Raw genomic sequence first — 21,638 nt, forward strand, 5'->3', positions numbered from 1 at the left:
AATGCTTGGAGAGCTTATCTGATTTCTTGGTGTATGTGTGGTATCTGTCCTCGGTACTCTACTTGTATGAACTCTTACATAAAATAAATCTAAACTGAACAGTAAATGTGAACACTGACTCTGAGGAGTAATTCCTACTTTCCATGAATTTCGAAAGTTGCGTTTTAATCCCATCAACTGCACTTTCAAATTTTGACAGAATTTTTTTTTTTGGTATTCTATAAAAATCTAGTAAATATTTTTATTCTGGGTCTCAGTTAAGTTGGGTTCTTTCCCTAAATTTCACTCAGTTATATTTTACACAATATGTGTGTTGACAGTGAAGAATCATGAAGTGGTAGAAGCTTAATAGGGTGTGTTATTTATAGTAAAGAAGTTATTCCAAATTTATTTCAACAGGCTGGCATTCCCTGGGCTATAAACACCCAAACTGGATGAATGACCTACATATACACACAAACGTTCAACCTAGATCTTGTACGCCTGTGCTCACTGCCGCACACACACAGGGCCCACTTACTGTCGCTGTAATATCTGTGAAGAAATCTTGGGATGTTCAGAGATACGTGGCTTCCCAAACGTGGGCAGGGATAAAGAGGGGTGATGTGGGATGGGAATGGCTGGATGTGACACAAAGTTTGGTCACTGCCACCGGCATCTTCTGAAAGCCTGGCATCTGTTGTTTAAAAAAAAGATCCTTCCCGACACAAACTGTATTTTTAAACGTACCTTTACATGAACTCTACCTGAAATTCTGCCATGTAAAGGTTCATTTGCCTTAACAAATCTTCTTTTAAAAATGTCAGCACTTCTGGGAAGGTGAGGGGGCATCAATTATTCGTGCCTAGTCTGAATTAGTTCTTTCAGATTGCTTTCTACCTCAAGTCTGACTCACACCAAGGAGACTGGAAGGCTGGATATTTTGATTGTTGGGCGATGATGAGCATGAATTCAGAGCAGGAGAAGAACAGGCCCGGGAGAGGGGACCACGGAGGGAGACCGAGGCCTCTATAGGGCAGTGGGGTACTCAGAAACTCCAGGAGATGCAGGCTATGCAGTGGAAGAGAGGTACATACGAGGAGGTATGAGAGGCAATTACATGTATTTTAATGTTTTCCTAGGCTGACTCTACTCATCAAAGTATGAAAAGAAACTTATCTTTGTCCTTATGCTGATACTTTCTGACTTCCTGCTCCCTGGGCTCAGATTTCAGCTGGAACTTTATTCATTTAATGAATTACTTTGGCTTTGATGAGCAAGCCTTGGGATCTAATGCCATTCATAACTTGTTTCTATATGAAAATACGTGCTAATGTCCAAAACGCCTACTTACATATGAATTCAGAATGCAATCTGTGCTTAAATTGGGTCCACCCCATTGCTTTTCCGTTGCCCCTCGTTCTCCAATCTGAGTTTGGAACTGGGAGATTATTGGTTTGAACTAGAAAGAGACACCAGGGAATGAGGCTTTATTTGGTAAAATGTAGGCACTGCCGTGGAGAGGACACTGATGATAGCACAGAGGCACCTTCACAGGTTGTAACTCTCAGAACCCAGCTACAAACTCCCAGATCCTGACCGTGGCCCAAAGGGCCCTGTATGGTCTTATTCTGTCCCCTCTCCCGCTTCATCTTGCTGTGCTCTCCCAGGTTGCAGTTCTCTGGCTGAGTCACAGGTCCTGCGGACACACAAGCCTTTGTCCCTGCTCTCCCTGCCATGCTTCCTCTGCCCCCTGCCCCTTCAAGATGAGCACTGTATCTAGTCAACTTTTCTTCCACCCTTTAGATTTCCGCTGCAGCTCACTTCTGTCTAAGTCAATTTCCTTTGTTTCACACTCTCATAGATTTATATTTCTTTTTGATTGAGTGCAATTGTACATTTACTACTGTGATTATTTTGTTTAACATCTGTGCCCTCTAACTGGAAAGCTCCATAGAAACAGGGACTTTTTCCGATATGTTCACCATTTGTGTCCCTAATGGTTGGTATAATGTTTGGAATATAGTAGGAATTCAATACATTTTTGGTAAATGAATGAATGAATGAATGATCAGGGTGACTGCTTATGCAAAAGATGGTTACATGTATCATCTTTTGGGCCTCACTTTGAAATGCTACATTTTACTCTTTAGAAAAGGGAGGCAGCATGTTCATACAGAGAGCTACTTCCTCCAGCCCGATTCTTTGTTTCTTCCCTTAGGTTTCTGTGATGTCAGGGGTCCGCTAAAGGGCACAGTCAGGCTGTGAGCTCACTCCACAGTGGTTAACTATTAACAACTATTTGTCACCAGTTAACAAACCTAAATTCAAATAGAAAGGAAAAGCCTCGTGGTAAATCTCTGTGGAGCCAAACTTAGGAAACACATCTAGACATTTTTTTTATTAAGTGCCAATATTATGTTTATTTAATGTCCCCTTATTCTTAACCTCCCTCACTCTCCTTGTCCACCTTTTCAAGCAGCGCCGTCAGTATATGTATCTGTTTGTAGCACGCACATTTGCTGCCGCCAGCTGGAGCTCAGCTCTGCCAGAGCATGTGCCAGCATCTAACTCCTTCTCTTGGTTTCTGGAGGAACCACCTCAAAATGTTCAGGAAAGCCAAGGGTGGTACAATAAGCTATATGAAAATGTGCTTTACTTAAAAAAAAAAATCAACTGAGAATCATTTCAAAGTAAGAAAAAGGAAACGTTAAACACCTAAGGATGAGAAGAGATACAAAAGGGAGGCTGAGTTAACAGAACCCTAATTAAAGTTAAACTTAGACGTTAACCATTGGATTTACACTATTCCATATGGGTGTATTGGCTGCAGATTTGGAGGTATGTGAAGTCTGCTGTGTTTCCCTTGAAAATATGTAATAAAACTTAGGGGTTGTGTTGTTTTCATTGATCTTACAAAATCCTTCCTGATGTCTCTAGGATCCTATGACATGTCAACCTGTGCCACAGCATCAGATACTAAAGTCCTCAGGTACCCCGTTGCTGAAAAAATGCTGAGGCAGGTGTAGGGGGATGCTTTGGAAAAGACTGATACATGACTTGGCAAAGCCGAGGAAAAGCCAGAGTTCTAGAGTTTTGTATTTAGCACCATATCTATAAAGTGTGACCCTGGAGTCTGAGCTCAGGGTCAAATTGTCTGCGTAGAGAGAGTTGTTGTCTCCTTTAGGTAAAACTGGGAGACGTGTAAAGTGGGGTCGGGGCGGGGAGATTGTATAATCGATTCCTTGGGAAAAGTGCAGAAGGAAACAAATAACTTTTGCTTTATCTTTTAAAGTTAAGCTCAGGAAAAATGAACAAAAAGCAAGAAATTTTTGTTAGGCAAATAGTTTGAAGTCACAATTTCAGGAAGTAGGGTGTATTTCTGAAGGGCTATGGCACACAATATAAAGAACGCTAATACTTGAACTCTTAGTTTATCTTTTGGCAAAGCTGAGCTTAGTTAAAGGTTTCTGAGGAAACTTCCCAGCTTTGGAGAAATGTATTTTGTTTGTTTCCTTATAGTTTATTGAATTACATTGGTAAATATTTTTCAAGAGTTTAATTTAGGTGAATGTAGTGAAAAATAATCTATCAGCTGGAAATTTAAATTATGGTTTTCTCCATGCAGTGGAAAACAAATGCCTTTCCTCACTTATTTAATAAGCAATTGACAAGAGTGCACCCTGAACACGGGGTGACCCTAGGGTTAGAGAGTCTTCGAGAGGAGCACGACCCAGCCTCCGCTTTCCCATGTGCTCGAGCCAGGTCGAGGGGCGCACAGAGATCAGCCGCCCTGGCATAGTATGCTATGTGGGGATGGGGAAATGTTGGGAGAAGAATCCCTCAGGACTGGGGAGAAAGGTTACTAAACAGCTAGAGTCCAGCAAGCACTGCTTCTTATGGGAGATGGCACTTGAGCTGAACCGAAAAGGTCACCAAGGAGTTTGCCGGGAAGGATGCTACGGGGAAAGGGACCAGCATAGGGCAATGCGAAGAGGCATGAGAAAGTGGTCTGTGCGGTGAGGCCCTGAGAACCTTAAGTAGGCTCAGGACCGGGGTTGGCCCTGTGCGCCCGACTCCTGCGGACTCAGCTGAAACGCACCAGGAAAGGGCTCATGAGAGGCCTTCCATGCCAGGATACAAAGTGTGACCTTTATCCTGCAGGCCAAGGGCAGCCACAGAAGGATTTTAAGTACCAGGGTTATATGATCAGATACACATTTTAGAAACAGATCATTATCATTCTGGCAGCTATTATGCTTTCTAAAGAGGACAAAACACCTTAAAATCTCTCAAGTTTTCCAGCTGATCCCTAAGAAAGGGCTGGCTATTATTCTCATCCTTCGTCCTCTTCACATGGCACAGAAACATCATCCCACCTGACTTCCGGCCAAGTGGACACAGCCGTGATCTGAAGAAGGGGGTTTGGGGCAGTTTTTTATATTTTCCCTCACAACCTGGCACGCCCAGAATGCTCCGCTGCAAGGGAAACCTGGCCCCTCTCCTGCCGGGACGTTTGCACCGCCAGCCATGGAAAGGCAGGAATGTTCTACACAAACTCAGGAGGTGAGACACCATGTGCTCTCCTGTAGGTGTAGTATGTGAGGAAACGGATGAGAAAAAAGGAAACCCTCAATTTTGGGTAAAAATTTAGCCACCTTACAACATGAACTATTCAGTTACAAGAGTGCTTTTCAATTGACCACCTAGACAGCTTTCAAAACACAGAAGGATTTGGTCAGGATTGAAAAACATGATTATAAATGACCTTGATTTTTCCGTCTAGGTACATTTTTTGGATGAGCACTGTATCTTTCTAAGCGCTTGAAGAAGAGAAAAGTAGAGGTCAGGAAGTGGACGTGGCCTGACATGACAGAGTCTCAATACAAACTTGCATTTCAATGAAATGTTCCTGAAGCTGGGGTGGCTCCCAGTCGACTTCTAGCAAAACGAGGGGGTCCCCAACCTTGCACGTTTCTTTGCCCCGGCAGTTGCAAATTCATATCCGCCATTCGAAGTTTTGCCCCTGTGATGAGGAGCCCTCTGACGGACCCCACATTTTATTTATACCTGCGGGCCCACTGATGTGGCAGGCTCCCGTCCATGGTGATGTCAGTCTCAGGCACTTTCCTGGGCTTTGTTTTTGCCTCCCTCGGAGTAGGTGTTTGGGAATGGCAGTCTGTTAGGAGGGAGAGAAAAATGGGAGCAGGGCTTCGACCTGCCCGAGAGGAGCCCCTGCTGACACGGTCAGTCTGACCCATTGAATGGCCTGAATACGGTAAATGCTGCTTTATCCTGCCTTGAAAGGCACGAGATAGCACAGTCTAAATGCCTGGGCATGCTTAAACAGGCCACTCGGGGTGTTTGAGTTGAGCGTGTTTGAAATCTGAGCTCGCTGACAGCCTGGGAGCTGCCACAGGTCACCTGCCTTGCTCCGCAGGGACAGGCCCAGGTCTCACAAGAAATTGTCCATAGACGAACTGTAGTACAAATTCCTTTCTTTGTCGGTTGGCCTCTTTCACTAGACCATGGCCTATAAAATTTTGTAAAAACAATTCTTAAATATTATTTGAAAGGGCAAGTGGCCCACGCTGAAAGGCTTGACAGTTTGACATACAGTGCATGGTTCTGATAGCTCGGACACTGAGCGGTGTGGCCAGGATTCTCCCTCGGCTCGTTAGAAGCCTGGTGTTTTGGAAAACAGTGTCTTGTGGCTGCACAGAGTTCCTCTGTTCCCAGCAATTTGACAGGCCATGCGTCTGCTCAGTGATCTCCGATCCTTTCAGACTCATTTGGGAGAGAGCCGGAAAACAGCCAGCACCTTTGAATCCAGTGTCCAAAAAGCACAGAACCAGGTATTGCCAATTAAGGAGCCATTCGGAGAATCGCATCAAAGCAGATTGCTTTAGAGCCTTCTGAGGACGGCCAGAGCCAGGGCCTAGAGAGAGGGGAGCCCCGAGTTTCACTTCAGTGAGGGGAGGAAAGGGATTTGAGCGGTCCGGCCTCATCAGAGCCTGGAAGTGGCAAGGAAGTGGATTTCTGCATTAGAATGTTGCATATGAGCAGCCCGTCTGTGCTCAGCCCCGGCTGCCTCTGCATAGCCAAAGGCCATTTTCAGGAGCCTCTGGCCCCTCTGTCACTGGCCGGCCAGTTAATTGCCACATGGACTTCATGACACATGGGCAGATAATATGACATTTTCGGTTTCTGTCACTAGCAAACGCCACAACGTTGCCTGCACTAGTTGCTAAGAAGCTGTCAGAAACCATTAGCAATTGGCTAAAGTCACCCTATGGCATTTCCTCACAGCATCAGCAAAACGAGCATAAATCACCCACTGGAGCCTACTGCTATCCTAATGAGGCCGTAAGCTTGTTTATGGACTAGCATCATTTTTATGATTATTTCCACCTTTTCAGTTTGCCTTCATTTGGCGGCAGGAGAAGTCAGCTCCAGGAATGAAGTCACTGCTGACATTTTACAAATGTGGTTCAGAGCTGCTGCCTGCTGCCGTGTGGTCGGCCGGCGGTTCTCCAAGTTTGTTTAGTGATCTTAAACATAAAAAAAGGAAATAAATCCTCCAGAGACCGCAGAGAGGTGACTGTATCCAATTGCAGAGTGAATGGATATGCTAAAGGTACAATTGACCATTTAGACCGTCCGCTGAGGTGGAGACGTGGCGAGATCAATTTTCAATTTTAGAAAGTGGAAGAGGTTAAACAATTTATTAAAATCTATGGAAGTGTTTGCTTTTGGAATAGTCTATTTTATTACGATCTTCTCCTTCCCCATCTTCTCCATTTCCCTAACTTGTGTCGGGAAGGAGCAGGGTTTATTGTTTTAGGCTTTTCTGAACATGCACCAGTATTTACACTGGATTGAAAGCATTTGCTTCCAATGAAAATCTTGTCTTAGATTACAACCCAGCAGTGTAATTTCCCTCCCAGATGGGAGTAAAGTAGCTGTATTTGCCTAAAAACAGTAGGAAGAACAAACTGTGCATTAAGCCAAGGCTGTTTTTGGCTTGAGCTAATGATGTAATAGAAACCTTTTATTCGGGAGAGGTCACTGCCAGGGACTGAAGGGGGTGATCTGGCTCCTGCTTGAAAGGTTTCTCCATTGTATCTACATAAGTCTTCACTTAAAAAATTCTGTTCCTAATGCTTCTGCTTTCATACAGCAGAAATAAACAGGAAAGGTTCTGGTGAGTGTTACACATGGAATGCAGAAAGCCTTCCTCTCCTAATGGAGTATATAATTCAGGTGCCCTCAAGGCACGCTTTCAGGAATTCTTTTGCCTGAGGTAATGGGAAGCTAAGGCTGCTTTAAGGCCTTGATTATCTATTGATGCACAAAGCTGAAAAAAAGTCATCTCTGCTGGATTATGGTGGATATTTCCATAAATTATCAATGAATTCTCTTCTAGGCAGGCACTAAGCATTGCTGCTAAATTAATCTGAAGGGGTTTTGAGATGGATAGAAAGGCTATTTTTTTTTAAAGGTGGAAAACAATCATGGTGGTGGAAAACTGTGTGGTTATGTTAGAAGCTTTTCATTTTTAATCAATGATCAAGTAATATGTTTCTTTTCCTTGCTTACCTTTTGCATATTGCAAGTGGATTAGCCCACTGAAATTTTAAAAGCTGTTGAGTTGTTTTCTTTGCTCATGTTTCTTTAATGAATTGTTATGTTATATGGTGAATTGCTTCTCTGAATAAAAAGCCTCTTTAAATACTGGACTTTCAAAGAATTTGTTAGGCAAATCCAAGGGGACATCTTATGAAACACTTGGTTATGCAAATAAAGAGTTGGGTGGGATGGAAGGCAGACTGATGTAGGGTGGGATTTAGGGTCTGGTCCAGCACAGGCTTACCAGCTCCATCCCAGGCTGGGTGACCTTGGGCAAGTCAACCACTGGGAACACGAATACTTTTCTCATCCACACACTGAGAGCTTTGGAACTGTGGGTCTTTATGATCTATTCTGCTGAGAATGTGGCCATGATTCTGTGGTAATTTTAATAAACACTTAATATGGATTTTGAGTACAATAAAATTATGGATTTTTAAATTAATAAAAAGTAAACTCTGAAAAGTTCTGCATTGTGTGTGTGTGGCCTATGCTGCAATCATAGCAGAAATGTTGAAGTTAGTCTGTTCTTCAACCAACAAAATTTTAAACTTGAACTCAGTACAAGTCAAGGCAATTTAGGGATAATTTTTTGGGGGGAGAGGTGCTGAGAGTCTCCTGAGGGAACTGTTAAAAACAACTGATTCATGGTAACATACCTGCTGTGGATTAGACCGAAATCAAACTAGAGGATTCTTTTTGTGTGTAGCATATGTAGGCTAACAGCAAAGACAGGAGCTCACGAAGCAATATACAGTCCCCGGGAAGCGCATCTTCCAACACACCTGGCTCTCTGGGCCATGCAGGCTGTTCTCCAGTGACTTACACAACCGAATGGTTGTGCTCTTGAGGACATTGGCTACCTCGTTGCTAAGCCTTGCTGCTAAGTTCCTCTTTCTGGGTCCAGATCAACAGGCCCCTTTCTAAAGCCCAGTAGCTCCCACCAAGAGCTGGGGCCCCAGGTAGAGAAGCATGTTGATAGAAGCTAAGCTACTTTTTAGTGCAGTGGGTTTAGTTCACTGTTGTTTTTCCTTTGATTTTTGCACCAAAACACAAAGTATTTATTTTTCGTTTGTACCTTATGATTTATTTTGAACAGTGTGATTATATGGGCTGAATTTTTTTTCTCTTATTAGACACGGCAATGTAAAAGAAATAACACATTTTGAAGTTTATTGTGTCACAGAGCCAAAATATTTTCTAAAAGAAACAGCTTAAATGTTCTAACAATAATCACTGGAAAAATAGGATCCAATACACAGGCATGTGTAAAATTCCCAGTAAGAATAATTTAAATGTATAAGAAATTTTAGAAACTGCCTGGATTATTAGGGTTTTACAATTCCAATTGACTGTTAATTAAACATCACTTTATTTGATTTAAATAGTGATTGTTTTTTAATTAAAAACAATTTTGGAAGTTTTCCCCTTACTAAACTTGATGCTCTCTTTCTATGGCAAGATAAATTATATTCTATTTGAAGCATTCCTATGTCAAAACTGCTTATATGATGGATTACCTACATTTCCTTGGCCTAATTCAGTCTTAAGATATATCACGTATGGAAATAGTGAACATCTTAAATGCGTCTTCTCACAAGTGGACATCAATGACTCCATGTGGGATTTGAACACCCAGGCGGGGGCCCAACTCTGATCATGGCAGCCGCGGTCTTTAACTCCCCAAAAGAAGTCACACCAAGCATGTCTCAGCTATACACGCTTGGATACCTACCATGGCAGCAGAGCTACTAGAGAGACTGGGTGTTCCCCTCCATTCCCTTTGACATTTTACACTGTTTCTGGCAGAAGTTCCTTAGACCTGAACACTTTTGAGCCTAGGCCTTGTTCTTTCTCTTTGTCTTAAAAAAAAAGTACCAAATAAACTATTAATCATTTATATTGCTCTTTTGGTTTTGTTTATATCCAAAGGCATTCTATTTGCATAAAGCATGTCAAGGTAGCATCAGTCAAAATTTGATTCACTATGTTTGCAGGTGATGGCTTGGACAACAGTGTAGCTTCCCCCAGCACAGGTGACGATGATGATCCAGATAAGGACAAAAAGCGTCACAAAAAGCGTGGCATCTTTCCCAAAGTAGCCACAAATATCATGAGGGCGTGGCTGTTCCAGCATCTAACAGTAAGTGGATTCTAAATGACATATGTAAACTAAATATGGACAGTTTTGATAGAAAAAGTGGGGGAAAAGTAACCCCCCTGGACCTGGAATATTTCATAAATCACTGTGTTCCCACAGTTTTTACGCAAGTGCCAGCACTTATTTCCTAGATGCATACCCACAACGAGGAGTTTGGTTTGAAGGTCGCTGTTGCTATGTTGTTAACTTTCGCAGGTTCTAAGGTTTAGGAGTTCCCCTGCACTTGTGATTTAAAGTATGCATGTCAATGATGTTGCTTTTCTCAGTGTGCCTCTTAAGTACTTAGAACCAGCTTTCACTAAGAAGCAAGTGAGACAAACCCCAGAGAGAAGGACTTAATTTCTTCTAATGCTTTCATGGACCTTTATAACGAATGGTCCGCAAAAATTCAATCTTGTTGCAATGGCAGGATGCTCACATAATTTGCTTTTAAGTGGTTTGAATGCACTGGCTGCCATTCCAAAATGTTCATGTGAGTCAGAGCTGCACAGTGGAAGCTGTCCCTGCATTTAGAACTGTAAAGGAAAACAGCAATATAGAGTCAGCTCTTCCTGTGTAGTCCCTGGTGGCTTTTCAAGCAGAGTAACAGTTTATATTGTCTGTGTGAGTATTGCTGTTTTCACTGCAGGAATTCTCCTGGAGATGTGAGAGACTGGAGATGTGGGGCTTTCTGCCACCGAGGGATTTGTTTGGTTTGGTTATTGTTCTGAATGAATTTCATGTTCAAAATATTTATAATCATAATATTGTGGTGGATATTTTTATAAGTGCACACTGATTTAATGACATCCAAGGAAGAAGATAAAAATGGAAATTTATGAGTAAAATAATATTTTAAAACTCAGCAAAATTATTGACCAGGGGACTTTCACTCTGAGGGACAAGGGGTGAATTTAGACAGGTGGTAGCATAGCCCTGCCTAAAATGAATGAATAGTAAGAATCTGGGCTTTTTAAAAAAAAAGTCAGGAGGAAACCTTTTATGTTATGATTTTTACCACAGTTTATTTTTCTTGAGTATCAAAGTTAACTCTGCATTGTGGCAAATGTGTCTTGACCTGTTGACCCTTACACCCTTGCCTACTTTCAAAGCCGTGGTCCTCAGTGACGTGCTCTGACGCAGGGAGACGAGCAGGGGATGTGGAAGCCCACGCTGGCTCTGTGACTCTGGACAGAGGCTGTGCCTCCAGTGACACTCGAGGCTATAAATTACTCCAGAGTGTCCAGCATCCATGGGTAAAATCACAACTGAGAGCAGCAGGAGAAACTAAAAAAATGGTCTCCACCCTTCATTTCTTCCCATGATAATCCCAAACAGTTACTAGAAGACGCTGACCATTCCGGAATCAGCTTCAGGGGTTGGTTGATGTTGGGGGTTCGTTGAAGATTTGGATTATTTAGCCGATTTTCACATCATATTAGGCTCACCTAAGACCTGACTGAGGTGCCGGCCTTGTGCACCTGCGCTCCTGAGGATTGCTGAGCACTGCCGAATCGGAGGGGGAGGACGAGGGCCGGGGGGCATTTGAGATCAGTGGGAGATAAGAAGTGAAAGTTGGTCAATAGTGCTGATGCAACCAGGCTGGCATTTCATCACCAGCGCTAAGCAGCCAGCCTGATCTGGAGGATGAGTGCAGGAAGGGGATGAAGTCAGGTCCACCCTGAAGTCACCAGCAAAATGTTTCTATTTCCTGTACCAACAGAAAAAAATGAATAGATCTCGTCAACCTACATCTCACTCTGCAAAGGAGCTTTGGCTTTATTTGCAGCTGATTTGCCCCTCAATAAGATATAATGAAATATTGGTTCAGATCGAACCAGGAGAGAGAGAAGCAAGCTCTTTTATTCATCCATCAGGGTTCCTGGTTTCCTAGGTTATAGCCTTGTGAAGAACCTTGCAGACAGCTATAGTACCTTCTTTAAAAAAACAAAACAAAACAAAAATCTTTTTGACAGCCAGCATGATTTTACCTACATTGCAGTGTTTTTAGTGGTCTATGTTATTGGGGTGATTGCAATAGGAATTATCTATGAGCTGCCTGATTTCCGCCAGTTTTGGGAAATCAGTTTCTGTGCTGGCTTCTCTCACAGCCTGGAAGGGGGAACCCATTTGTCCATGTCTGTGAATGTTCATAGACATCACCTTGCTGTTTGTTGGATGGTTCCACGCCCTCTGGTCCCATTCCACTGCCACCTGCTCACACGAAAATATTGATAACGATAATGGTCTCTATAAAGAAAAGGCTCTCATAATATCATCTGAGAAACAAAATTAGGAGATATATTTAAATGTTCTCCCTCTTTCTTTCCCCCTGAGAAAGAATCCCTTCTCTTTCCTCTAATTACAAGGGCCGCCAGATCTCCAGTCCCAGGGAGCACTCTTCTCGTCTTGTTGTGCGTTTTGAAGGGAAGCCCAGACTGCTTAGGTAGCATTTATGATCAGGAGCAGATTATAATAAATTCTGTGGGAAAACCTATAGAGTGTTAAAGAGAGTTTTGTTGTGATTTGCCCAAATGTAAGCAACTACTGACATCTCAGTACTAATCCTTCGGCACCTTTGTTTCAAGTTCTGAGAGGTCTCCAGGGACGCATGATTCGTTCGGAAGACTGTCAACAAATTTTAAATGTAACACATTCTTGGTCTATGATTAATTAGATGTGTCTAGAAAGTCCTTTCTTAAATCTTGCTAGATATAAAAGAGCAATGGAAACTGGCTAATTGAAACAATAGCAATGACAATTCACTAGCAAATTATAAAAACTAATATATTAAATGCCAATGGCACATTATAAAACCTCACACACCTCTTTAAAAGCAAATGGCTATTTTTTTCCTTTTTCAAATAAATGAATCAATCTTTTAATTGGGCTTATTCAGTTTTAAAAAACCCTGCCTTTGAAAGGGCTTTCAAGCATTTGTGTTTTAGAGCAGCAGGATAGGCCCCGGATAAAAAAAAAAAAAGAAAAATCCTTTCTGGATTTGCACCCCAGCTGCATAAAAAAACGTGTCGTTCTGTCGTTATCCACAGGTAGATTTAATCAGTAGCACATTTTACTACTCCAAAGAGAGGACTAAAGCTTCATTCTTGGACTCACAGTCTCTAGCAAGCTCAACTGGACACACTTGTGCATAATGAAAACAATAAAAGAAAAAGGAAACAGGTTTTGAACTTCGGTGATACAGGGTAAAAAGGAAATTTCACTGATGTAAATTTTCAGCCTAGACTACTTAGTTGGACATATGCCAGTTTTGATAACTAGAGAAGGTCTCTTTAAAAAAAAAAATTCCCTGAAATTGAAAAGAATGACTGACATTTAGGTAATAAGAGAGAATTAGAAAGAAAATAAAAGCATTTATTAATTGAAATGCTTGCATTTGCCTGAAGACAAATTATTGCAAACAATTAAAAAGTACTTAATATTGGCATATGAGTCACTATAGAGTGACAATCAGTTTGGGGGCATATGTCACATCAAGGTTTCTTTTTCCTTCTTAAGGGCATCATTCCAACTGTAAATATAGCCTCCTGTGTCGTAATGTTAAGCTAGATATGTTTTGCCTATTAGCGGTTATTTTGCTACATGGTGTTACAAAGACGTGCCCTAGTGAAAATGAGAAGGAATAAATACAATGTAGAAGGTAAAACTCAAGGGTATTTTTTCTTTTTTGTTTTCCTCCCCTAACATATTGCAACTTTAAATATAATCTAGATAGAAAAATGGTTATTATTGTTCTTATTTAAAGTACGCAGTGACAGATTTCCCTGCATGGAGCTGCTGTGTGTCCCAGGAATCCTGAAAGTTAGAAGAGAGGAGGTTATAAAAATGCAAGCCTGTAGCTCTGGCTGGCGTGGCTCAGTGGATTGAGCGCTGGCCTGGGAACTGAAAGATTGCCAGTTGGATTCCCAGTCAGGGCACATGCCTGGGTTGCAGGCCAGGTCCCCAGTAGGGGGCGCGTGTGAGGCAACCACACATTGATGTTTCTCTCCCTCTCTTTCTCCCTTCCTCTGTCTAAAAATAAATAAATAAAATCTTTTTAAAAAATGCAACCCTGCAGACTCAGGGGAAGAAACCATTCACGGGGTGACACGTAGTTGGCACTGACTGGTAGGGGAGGTGGTCCTGAAGGTGAATTGATTTTCATTCATGTTTTCTTGGGTTCCTTATGCTTTCACTGATCTTGAGGATCCCTTTGGCTGCTATAGAGACAAACTTTGTTTCTAAATTAAGTACATGTATTTTGCTATTTGGTTTCATTTTGTTTCTTTTTGTGAGCTTCTAGCCTGGAAAAATATATACTTTTTTGTCTGTGGCCAAATTTATGTCTCGATTTCTTATTTATAAGACTTCCCTCTCGATGTGGATAAAGCCAAAGTGAAGGGTTGTAGATCTTCCAGGTTGAGAATGGCGTTTCCATAGAAACACTATCAGATGAAAAGTGCCCTGCGGGTCTGCCACTCTAAGGGTGGAGTAAATGGAATTGAATTGGGAATTGAACGCTCTAGAAGAGACAGCTGTTGTTTCATTGGTTTTGCTTTTGGTAATAAGATCTGTTGGAGACATCAGTGTCATATCTCTGCTTGCAATTTTGGAAGAATTGCTCTCTAATTATTATGAGTTATTATTACAGTGAAAGAGTACTTCTAGCTGGTACCCAGGTAACCCATTCTGTGGATCCAGGTGAACGAAAGGTCAAAGGGTATTAGATAGGTAGGCATGTAGGTAGGTAGTAGAAGGAATTTGCTCCTCTCCTCCCATTTTTATTTCTGCCTGTTCCTCACCTCTATACTTTGTCAGTTTTAACAACGAATCTTCTTGTTGTGCCTGACCAGCTAGCATCCTTCAGCTACCTCTAGTCCTAAGAAGGTAGTGACAGGAAGAGCATATTCCTGAACTGGTGCCTGCAGTGTCAGTCGGGGTGGTACAAAGTATCCCCTTCAACCTCGTCCTAAACTCTCTTCATGCTCATATATATGCCTGAGCCAAAGAAAGTGGCTGGTGGAGAGGGCAGCTAACTTTGATTCCTTCTTCACCACCTGTTATCTGCAGATACATTATTAAATTAAGAGATTTGAAAACTAGTATGAAAGAGTGAGATTTTTTTCCCCTTCCAGATGTCCATGTACCATGTGAAAAATGAGCTCTCTTAACTCTGTCAGAAGAGTAGTTATTACTTTTCCCCTTGCACAGAGTTGCCATTGACCTTCACAGCCTTTAGTAATGAGGATGGGTCAGAGCTAGGCTTCGCTGAAAGTGACCCAGGCTTGGATGGCAAATCCCTGTCTTTTAATTTGAAAAGATCTCAGCTCCTTAGGAGATAGCATATTTCAACTTTGATTAAATAGGAACCCTGACTGTTTTTTTCTTTTACTTGATTGGAAATCATCTGTCTCAGGAGGAAAATAGGAGAGATTATTTAATTACTTGGGGGTAATACTGGAATGCCCTAATTCTTCTGTGATATACATCATCTAAAGTCTGTTTTAATAATGAAGCGGTGGTTTCTAGATTCTGGGGCAACTGCCTTTTTCTTTTCCTTAGCTGGTTATTGAAATCCTAATGGGATGGGTGATGAATTTTCTTAGGTCAGGTAAACTGAAAAGGCTACAGCTGGAATTCTTCACCCAGAAGAATCGGAGTTAATACTAATGATCATTGTGAATTAGAAGATCAAAGGCGAAGCATCAGCCTGTTCTCCAAGTTGTTGCCCCAGAGGCCATTAGTGACCTGGCAGAGCTCTCTCCTAGCCTTCCACACACCTCCTTCCCCTGGCCCCAGCCTTTCTTCCCGTCCTAGTCCTGCACCTCTGACCTGGGGTAATTACAGTCAGTTGATGAGGAGGCATGGGGGAAAAGAAAACAAAAGTAAAAACAAATGTCCAACTTTAAAACCGCCCGTTTATCCAGGTACATAGGACTCCCAGGCAAATGAGCTCTGGCTGGGGCTCTGTTATTTTCAGGGTGTGACTGAGATTTCTGTGCTCAGTCAAATGGTTTGTTCATTTCACCGACGACTGGTGCCTTCCGAAAGGAACTTGCGGAGAGTCTGGCTGGCAATTTGTCAAATTATTTTAAATTTTCCTTCTGTTCCCAAAGCTAAGTCAAAAATACACTATAGTTTGGTTTTCTGATATCCTCTTAATCGGGCTAATTAAATAAAGGATCAGGTTCAAAACAGAAGTGCCCGTATAAGCACAATTTGTGAAGTTGCTGGTTGCTGATGCACACACCTCTTTGAACACTAGCCAGCCGTTTATACTTCAAAGCACATATCAAAATCATGTCTTCCTCTGAATTCTCTTAGTGATGATGTATTTCTGAAGATAAAATATCAAACTCAGTTGGTGACTATGCAACTGCTCCTCCTCAATTTATCTCGCAGATTAAAACTGGAGCACGGCATAGATATGTATGAATGTATTCCTTACACTGACTCCGTCCACCCTTAGGAATTTGATATACCGTAAGCTGGGCTTTTCACTTTCTCCATGTTTCAGATTTCTCCTGAAGGTACTTTGCTTTCATATGAAGGTTTGATGGAGAGAGACTCAGATGGTTTCATTTTAGAAAGGGTTGCAGTGTTTTGGTTTGGGTGGTGGTTGTTTCGCCAGTGGAAGTAAATCTATATACATCATGGAATTCAGGAGACTTTGTCCGAGTGAACGGAAACCATCCTCATCACTTCTCAGTCTTTCTTACGGAAGTGTGAGCCTGACTGTGTGTCTACATCCCCATGCACTTGGGCAATTGAACCCCTACCCTCTGTACCAATCCTAGTGGGGAAAACGGATCCGTTTTGCTTCTATGTTTAGGGTTCTAATTTTCTGTTTCTGCTGCTGTAAGCCCATTCCAGAGGGCAAACAAAGAGTGGAGACCACACTGCAAGGGTCTGCTGCGTGGGTCACAAAACTCACCTGGTCATGGCCCCAGCTTACCTGCGCTGTACTGAATGCCAAGCGGTATAAAAATGATTTTATTAAGGCTCCAGGGTAGTAAGGATAATGGCCGTGTGAATTCACATCGAAATGACTACTCCTCACAAGGGTGCTGCTGTTCCACCACTTTCTGTGCCTGCGCCGCAGAGGCCTGAGCCTGGGAGAGCTGGCTTCCTCCGTGGGCTCAATACTCACCTCAGTGTGTCAGGAGCCGGAGAGAGCTCTCAGGACTCAGACAAGGCACCTGGTCTCGGTGGGCCTGTAGAGAGCTTCCAAGAGCAAAGGAGTAGCTGGAAGAGTTATTCCAGGCAATCTTCTAACATTTCAAATACATTTTAGGCCTTGTCTTTTCTTGCCATGGCAAAATGCCTTCACTCAGCAGATTCCAGCCCAGCGAGCGTGGGTCCCTGTACAAGGTGTACTGCTGTACCTTTGAGCACTAGAAAGGAAAGACAGACCTCAGCAAACTTGGTGTTACAAATACAAACATCCTGTAGTAGTTGATATTGAGATGAAATTACAAATTGCTTGGTTTTTAAATATATTATTCAAAATATTCTGAAATGGGGACCTTGGTTTGAGTTAGCTACTTGTATTTGAGCGTCCTCCTGGTATTATCTCTTTATACACACATAGCAAAGGGTATGAATATATATGAACCCCCTTTGGGTGCCTTTGCTCCTCAGTGTGTACTAGTCTGTGACTGCTGTGTCAGTTCCCGCACTGTCTTTGTTGCTGGCGCCCCTGCATAGCCCAGCTGCTCTCTCCCGGGACACAAGTGACCTCTGAGAATCCAGTGTCCGAGCAAGGTCCTAGGGCGTCCCGGGGCCAGGAGGTGTGGTCTGTTTGCAGGGACGCTCATGTTAGGAAAGATTAATGAGTGGAGACAAATTCTCCTGCAGTTTATAAAAGAAGTTTAGGAGTAATTCCTATCATTTAAAGAAAAGTCAATTTCCAAACTTCTTGGGGGTGAAGCTCTATAAAAATGACTTGATTTTATTTTTAAGAAAAAATGAAATTATCTCCTGCCTACATAATGTTACTTTTATTGAGATTTTTAAAAATTATCTACTAATTGCTTGGCTATTTTGACATTGGATTATTCTGTCCTCTTAACAGTTGGAGAAAAATTGATCAAAAGGTTAAATAAAATTACGTGTCTCTGTGTAGTTTAATATTGTAGTTTAATATTTCCACATGCCCTTGATTCTTAAGACCATCCTGTAAGGTAGGCAGGATGACAAGAATGAAGTTTAGAGAAGTTAATGGGTTTTTTTTTCAAGGTCAAAAGCTAGGAGCTGGCTGAGCTGGAACCAGGATCTCCTGACTTGAATTTCCACGTGCTTTCCACCATGTTGCCTCTCTAACACAGGGCAAATCAAATTGCATTGTGGGAGTTGAAAAGTATAATTATAATCTCATTCCATGAGTTAGCTAATTTCTAGTTTTTCAAATACAAATGGGAGCCAGAGGGTTTGGCAAAAAACTTCATAGACGGTTATTGGCAACTAAGCATCAAGGGCGGTCCTTTCCTATCTATGTTCTTTTTCCAGCCACAGCTGCCCATAAAAAGGGCATAGCTACAGCTGTTGATATTTTGTGCAATTTTAATAATTATGCATTGTTAGAATTTCAGAGTTTCAGCATTGCCTATTCCACCTTCTTTATGGAAATATGTAAATCTCCACCCCTGGCTGTTACTAACAATGTCTGGTAGTAGTTTGGGGGTGAGGAATCCTTCCTCATACAAATCCTACCTAAACCTTCTAACACGGAATTTAGCTCCTTGAAGATTTTGTGCCTGTCACGTGTCCAAGACACCAAAGAGCTATGTCTTTAATTTGCTTTATGGAGATAGAAGAAACTGCTTATGCAGCCACGATTACTCTTGAAACTACAATCCAACTATCGTTTCTCAGCAAAGAAGGCTGCTAAACCCGGGAGAATTAAGCCACTGCTCTGGGGTATGACACTGAGGTCTGATCATTTTAAAGCTGGTAATAACCAGAATCCTAAAATTCTTATGAATAAAATGTAATTTTAGTAATGTTTCCATAAACAGTGGTAATGGTGACATTTTAGTAGGCAGTGACATTAGTCACATCGAAATTGCACCACATTGGCTTTTAAATTACTCCACCTGTCTGTATGAATAGAATTTTCAGTGTAAAAGCAGAGAGACAGCTGCTGCTAATGTCTTCTTCTCCCTGTGCAGATAATGCTGGCAGATCTACATGCATAAAGGACTGGTTTGTGATGTAAAATGGTACCTGACCTGCTGGCTCCTGAGCTACAAAGAAATACCTTTAATTATCAGTGGCAGTGTTTAGCTGTTGATATAAAAATATCAGCTTCCAGGGCTGTAACCTCAGGTTCACGCCCTCTAGTAATGTCACCCACCCTACACTCTTTTTCTTCCACCCACATCCGTAGTGAGATGGGTGAGCATTTATCTGTGTTTCAGAAACATGCAAGGCATTAATACTTAAAAAGGAAATCATCTAATACTGTTTGAACTTGATTGATGATCTTTCCGTTTGAGAACTTTTAAAGATTAGTGGAATCTGGTTCCTCCTTTCCAGCCGGAATGGAAATATGGTATACTGTTTATACCTTCAAAGGGCTTAGCATCATTCATCTGATACAAATCCTCGTTCTCACGTGAGGATCATGGCCAGGCATTCACAGAGCAGAGAGGGCAAAGAATACAGGGGTTGGAGAGTATCAGATGTTTTACTAGGTGCCAGTGCTTCCTGTTGATATATGACGAAGCTTACTTTTGGGAGAAGAAGCCCGTTTGTTTGTGGCCTTTTGATTATGGTCTGCTGCAGCAGCGTCATCGAAACAAGGACGGGCCAGCCAAGGGGATCCTTCTGTTCGAGGTGCCTGTTGCCAACAACGTATTTGGTGAAATGGCGAATAGAAGATCTACTTGTCTGGCTCTTTTGCAGGCATCCTTTTCAACTTCTTTCACACAACTGGTGTTTTTGTGTTTAATTTAACAAGGAATGAGTAGTAAATGAAAGCTGCTGCCTGAAATCCCACTGTGAGCGTGTTTTGCACTAGGCTCCCCAGTGACAAGGCAATTTGTGAAATTATGTGATGGAGTAATTAGATGAAGCCAGGGCTCCTGATTGTTGCCATGCATATGTGGCGAGGGTTTGTCGGGAAGAGGGAGGGGGAGGAAAAAATAGATTATTACCCTGGCAAGTTGGCTCAAAGCTTCTTCATTTATTTGTAAACAGAATATTTAGTGACCGCATAGGAAGTAGCTGTAATCACCAGCTCATAAAGAAACCACAGCAGAGCTTTTGGATTTTTGCAGAGTGCTCATGTAAAATTTAAGCTGGGAGGCAGAATCCCTGTTAATGTAATTAGGATCTAATTTACCACCCTTTGCACACAGATGTAATAATGTCTAGATATTTATTCTATCTTTAAGCACATTACATATACCTCAGTGCAGCAGTTACCGAACAGAAACAGGTGTGAGCACTTTCCTAATTCGTTTTTACACTGTAAACACGTAGCAATTTAAGGGAAATATTTACCAAAAACGAGGGAAAGGAACGTCTGCAAATGAGGCAGTAATGGACAGTTGTCCTTTATGTACTGATGGATTTCTCAACGGTTAAGTAAATTAAAGCAAATGCTAGGAAAATCAATAGGCCAGCGTAGTCTTGGTTTTGCCTCATAGACTTCAGGACAGAATGACAGATGTGGTGTCTGTGACCCATTTAAGTATTAATGCTTGAAAAACTGCTTCTGCATGCAAGGTTATATAGGCTTAGAAACATTCCGCTATATTAAATTACAGACTAATATTGTTTAAGTATATGTGGAACTTATATGTTTCAGTTAGGTTGTTCTGATGTGTTACATTTATGCTGGAAGATTAGTTGCTTAGTTGTTGCAATAGCACCATAAATCAGTTGGGAATGTTCTCATACAGAACCATCTTCCTGAGGCTGGAGTGAGAAGGTGAAGATGATGTAATACCGCGCTTCTGGGCCTCACGAAGTGGATGTGCTCAATGACACTCTATGCTGGGAACCAAAATTAGATTTAATTAAGGGGTAGGTGCTCGGAGCCTTTGGGAAAAAATCTGTAAAGTACCATTCAAATGTGACATTGTAATTCAGGTAATCTTCAGGGCTACAGAGGCTATATTTTACATTTGAACTGACATGAATAACATGTCACATAGGTTTGCTGTCACAGCATGTGGTATTTGGGGGCTGTTCTCATGTCTAAGTGGTAGGAACTTCCGAGAATGAGAAGGCTGGCCTTCGGTAGTACCTCGGCATTGGCTATCTTCCCACCTATGGTTCCCAATACCAGCTTCAGGAGAAGTGATGTAAATACGATCATAGCGTTGGCTTGTTGACTACTGGGCACGGGAAGATGAAAGAGAAACAAGGCAAAATGAACCTGAGTACTGGCTTCAGGGACCCAAGCTGGTTTTCCTAACCGAAATAATATGGAAGGTTGAAGTCCTTATCCTGGTAATTTGGGGGAGAAGGTGCCTTTTGTCACAAAAAAAGTTAGGCTGGCTTGTAGCGTCCTATTTACCTTCTTATGCCAAGTAAACCTAGACAGTAATTACTTCCTTCTTTACTCATGGCAAAGTCGACATGGCCCAGCCTGCCTCTGGGTTTTGAAAACCAGCATGTAATGGGGGTATTGTGATAAGTCAGATCACTGGAAACCTTGCTAGGTTGGTGTGGTGGGGAGAGGTGGAATGAGTGTTTAGTTTCTAAATAGAAGATCTTTTCTTGGTTTTGATTTTTATGCAACACAGCATCAGTAGTGACAACATACCTCTGAACCTGTGTCATGAGATGTAGCAAAGCACCTGCTTGGAGACTTAACTGAGGTGTAAATAGTAACTTTAAATAATGAAAGCGTACCTTTTAAAAGTGGAAATTACTACAG

The 21,638-nt window shown here is 42.0% G+C and overlaps 1 protein-coding gene across 4 annotated transcripts in view; it reads left to right on the top strand.

The window, feature by feature from the left end:
* MEIS1 (Meis homeobox 1) overlaps positions 1–21,638 on the top strand; it is a 139,401-nt gene that overhangs the window by 71,426 nt on the left and 46,337 nt on the right. For all 4 annotated transcript variants that reach the window (XR_008426844.2, XR_011651259.1, XM_024552708.3 and 1 more), the window contains exon 8: positions 9,606–9,751. Coding sequence is in view for 2 of the 4 variants with exons in the window: in XM_024552708.3 (XP_024408476.1) it covers positions 9,606–9,751 (146 nt within the window). In the remaining 2 variants the exon portion in view is untranslated. The remainder of the gene's footprint in view (positions 1–9,605; positions 9,752–21,638) is intronic.

The sequence above is a fragment of the Desmodus rotundus genome, chromosome 5 (assembly GCF_022682495.2).
Source record: "Desmodus rotundus isolate HL8 chromosome 5, HLdesRot8A.1, whole genome shotgun sequence".
NCBI classification, from domain to species: domain Eukaryota; kingdom Metazoa; phylum Chordata; class Mammalia; order Chiroptera; family Phyllostomidae; genus Desmodus; species Desmodus rotundus.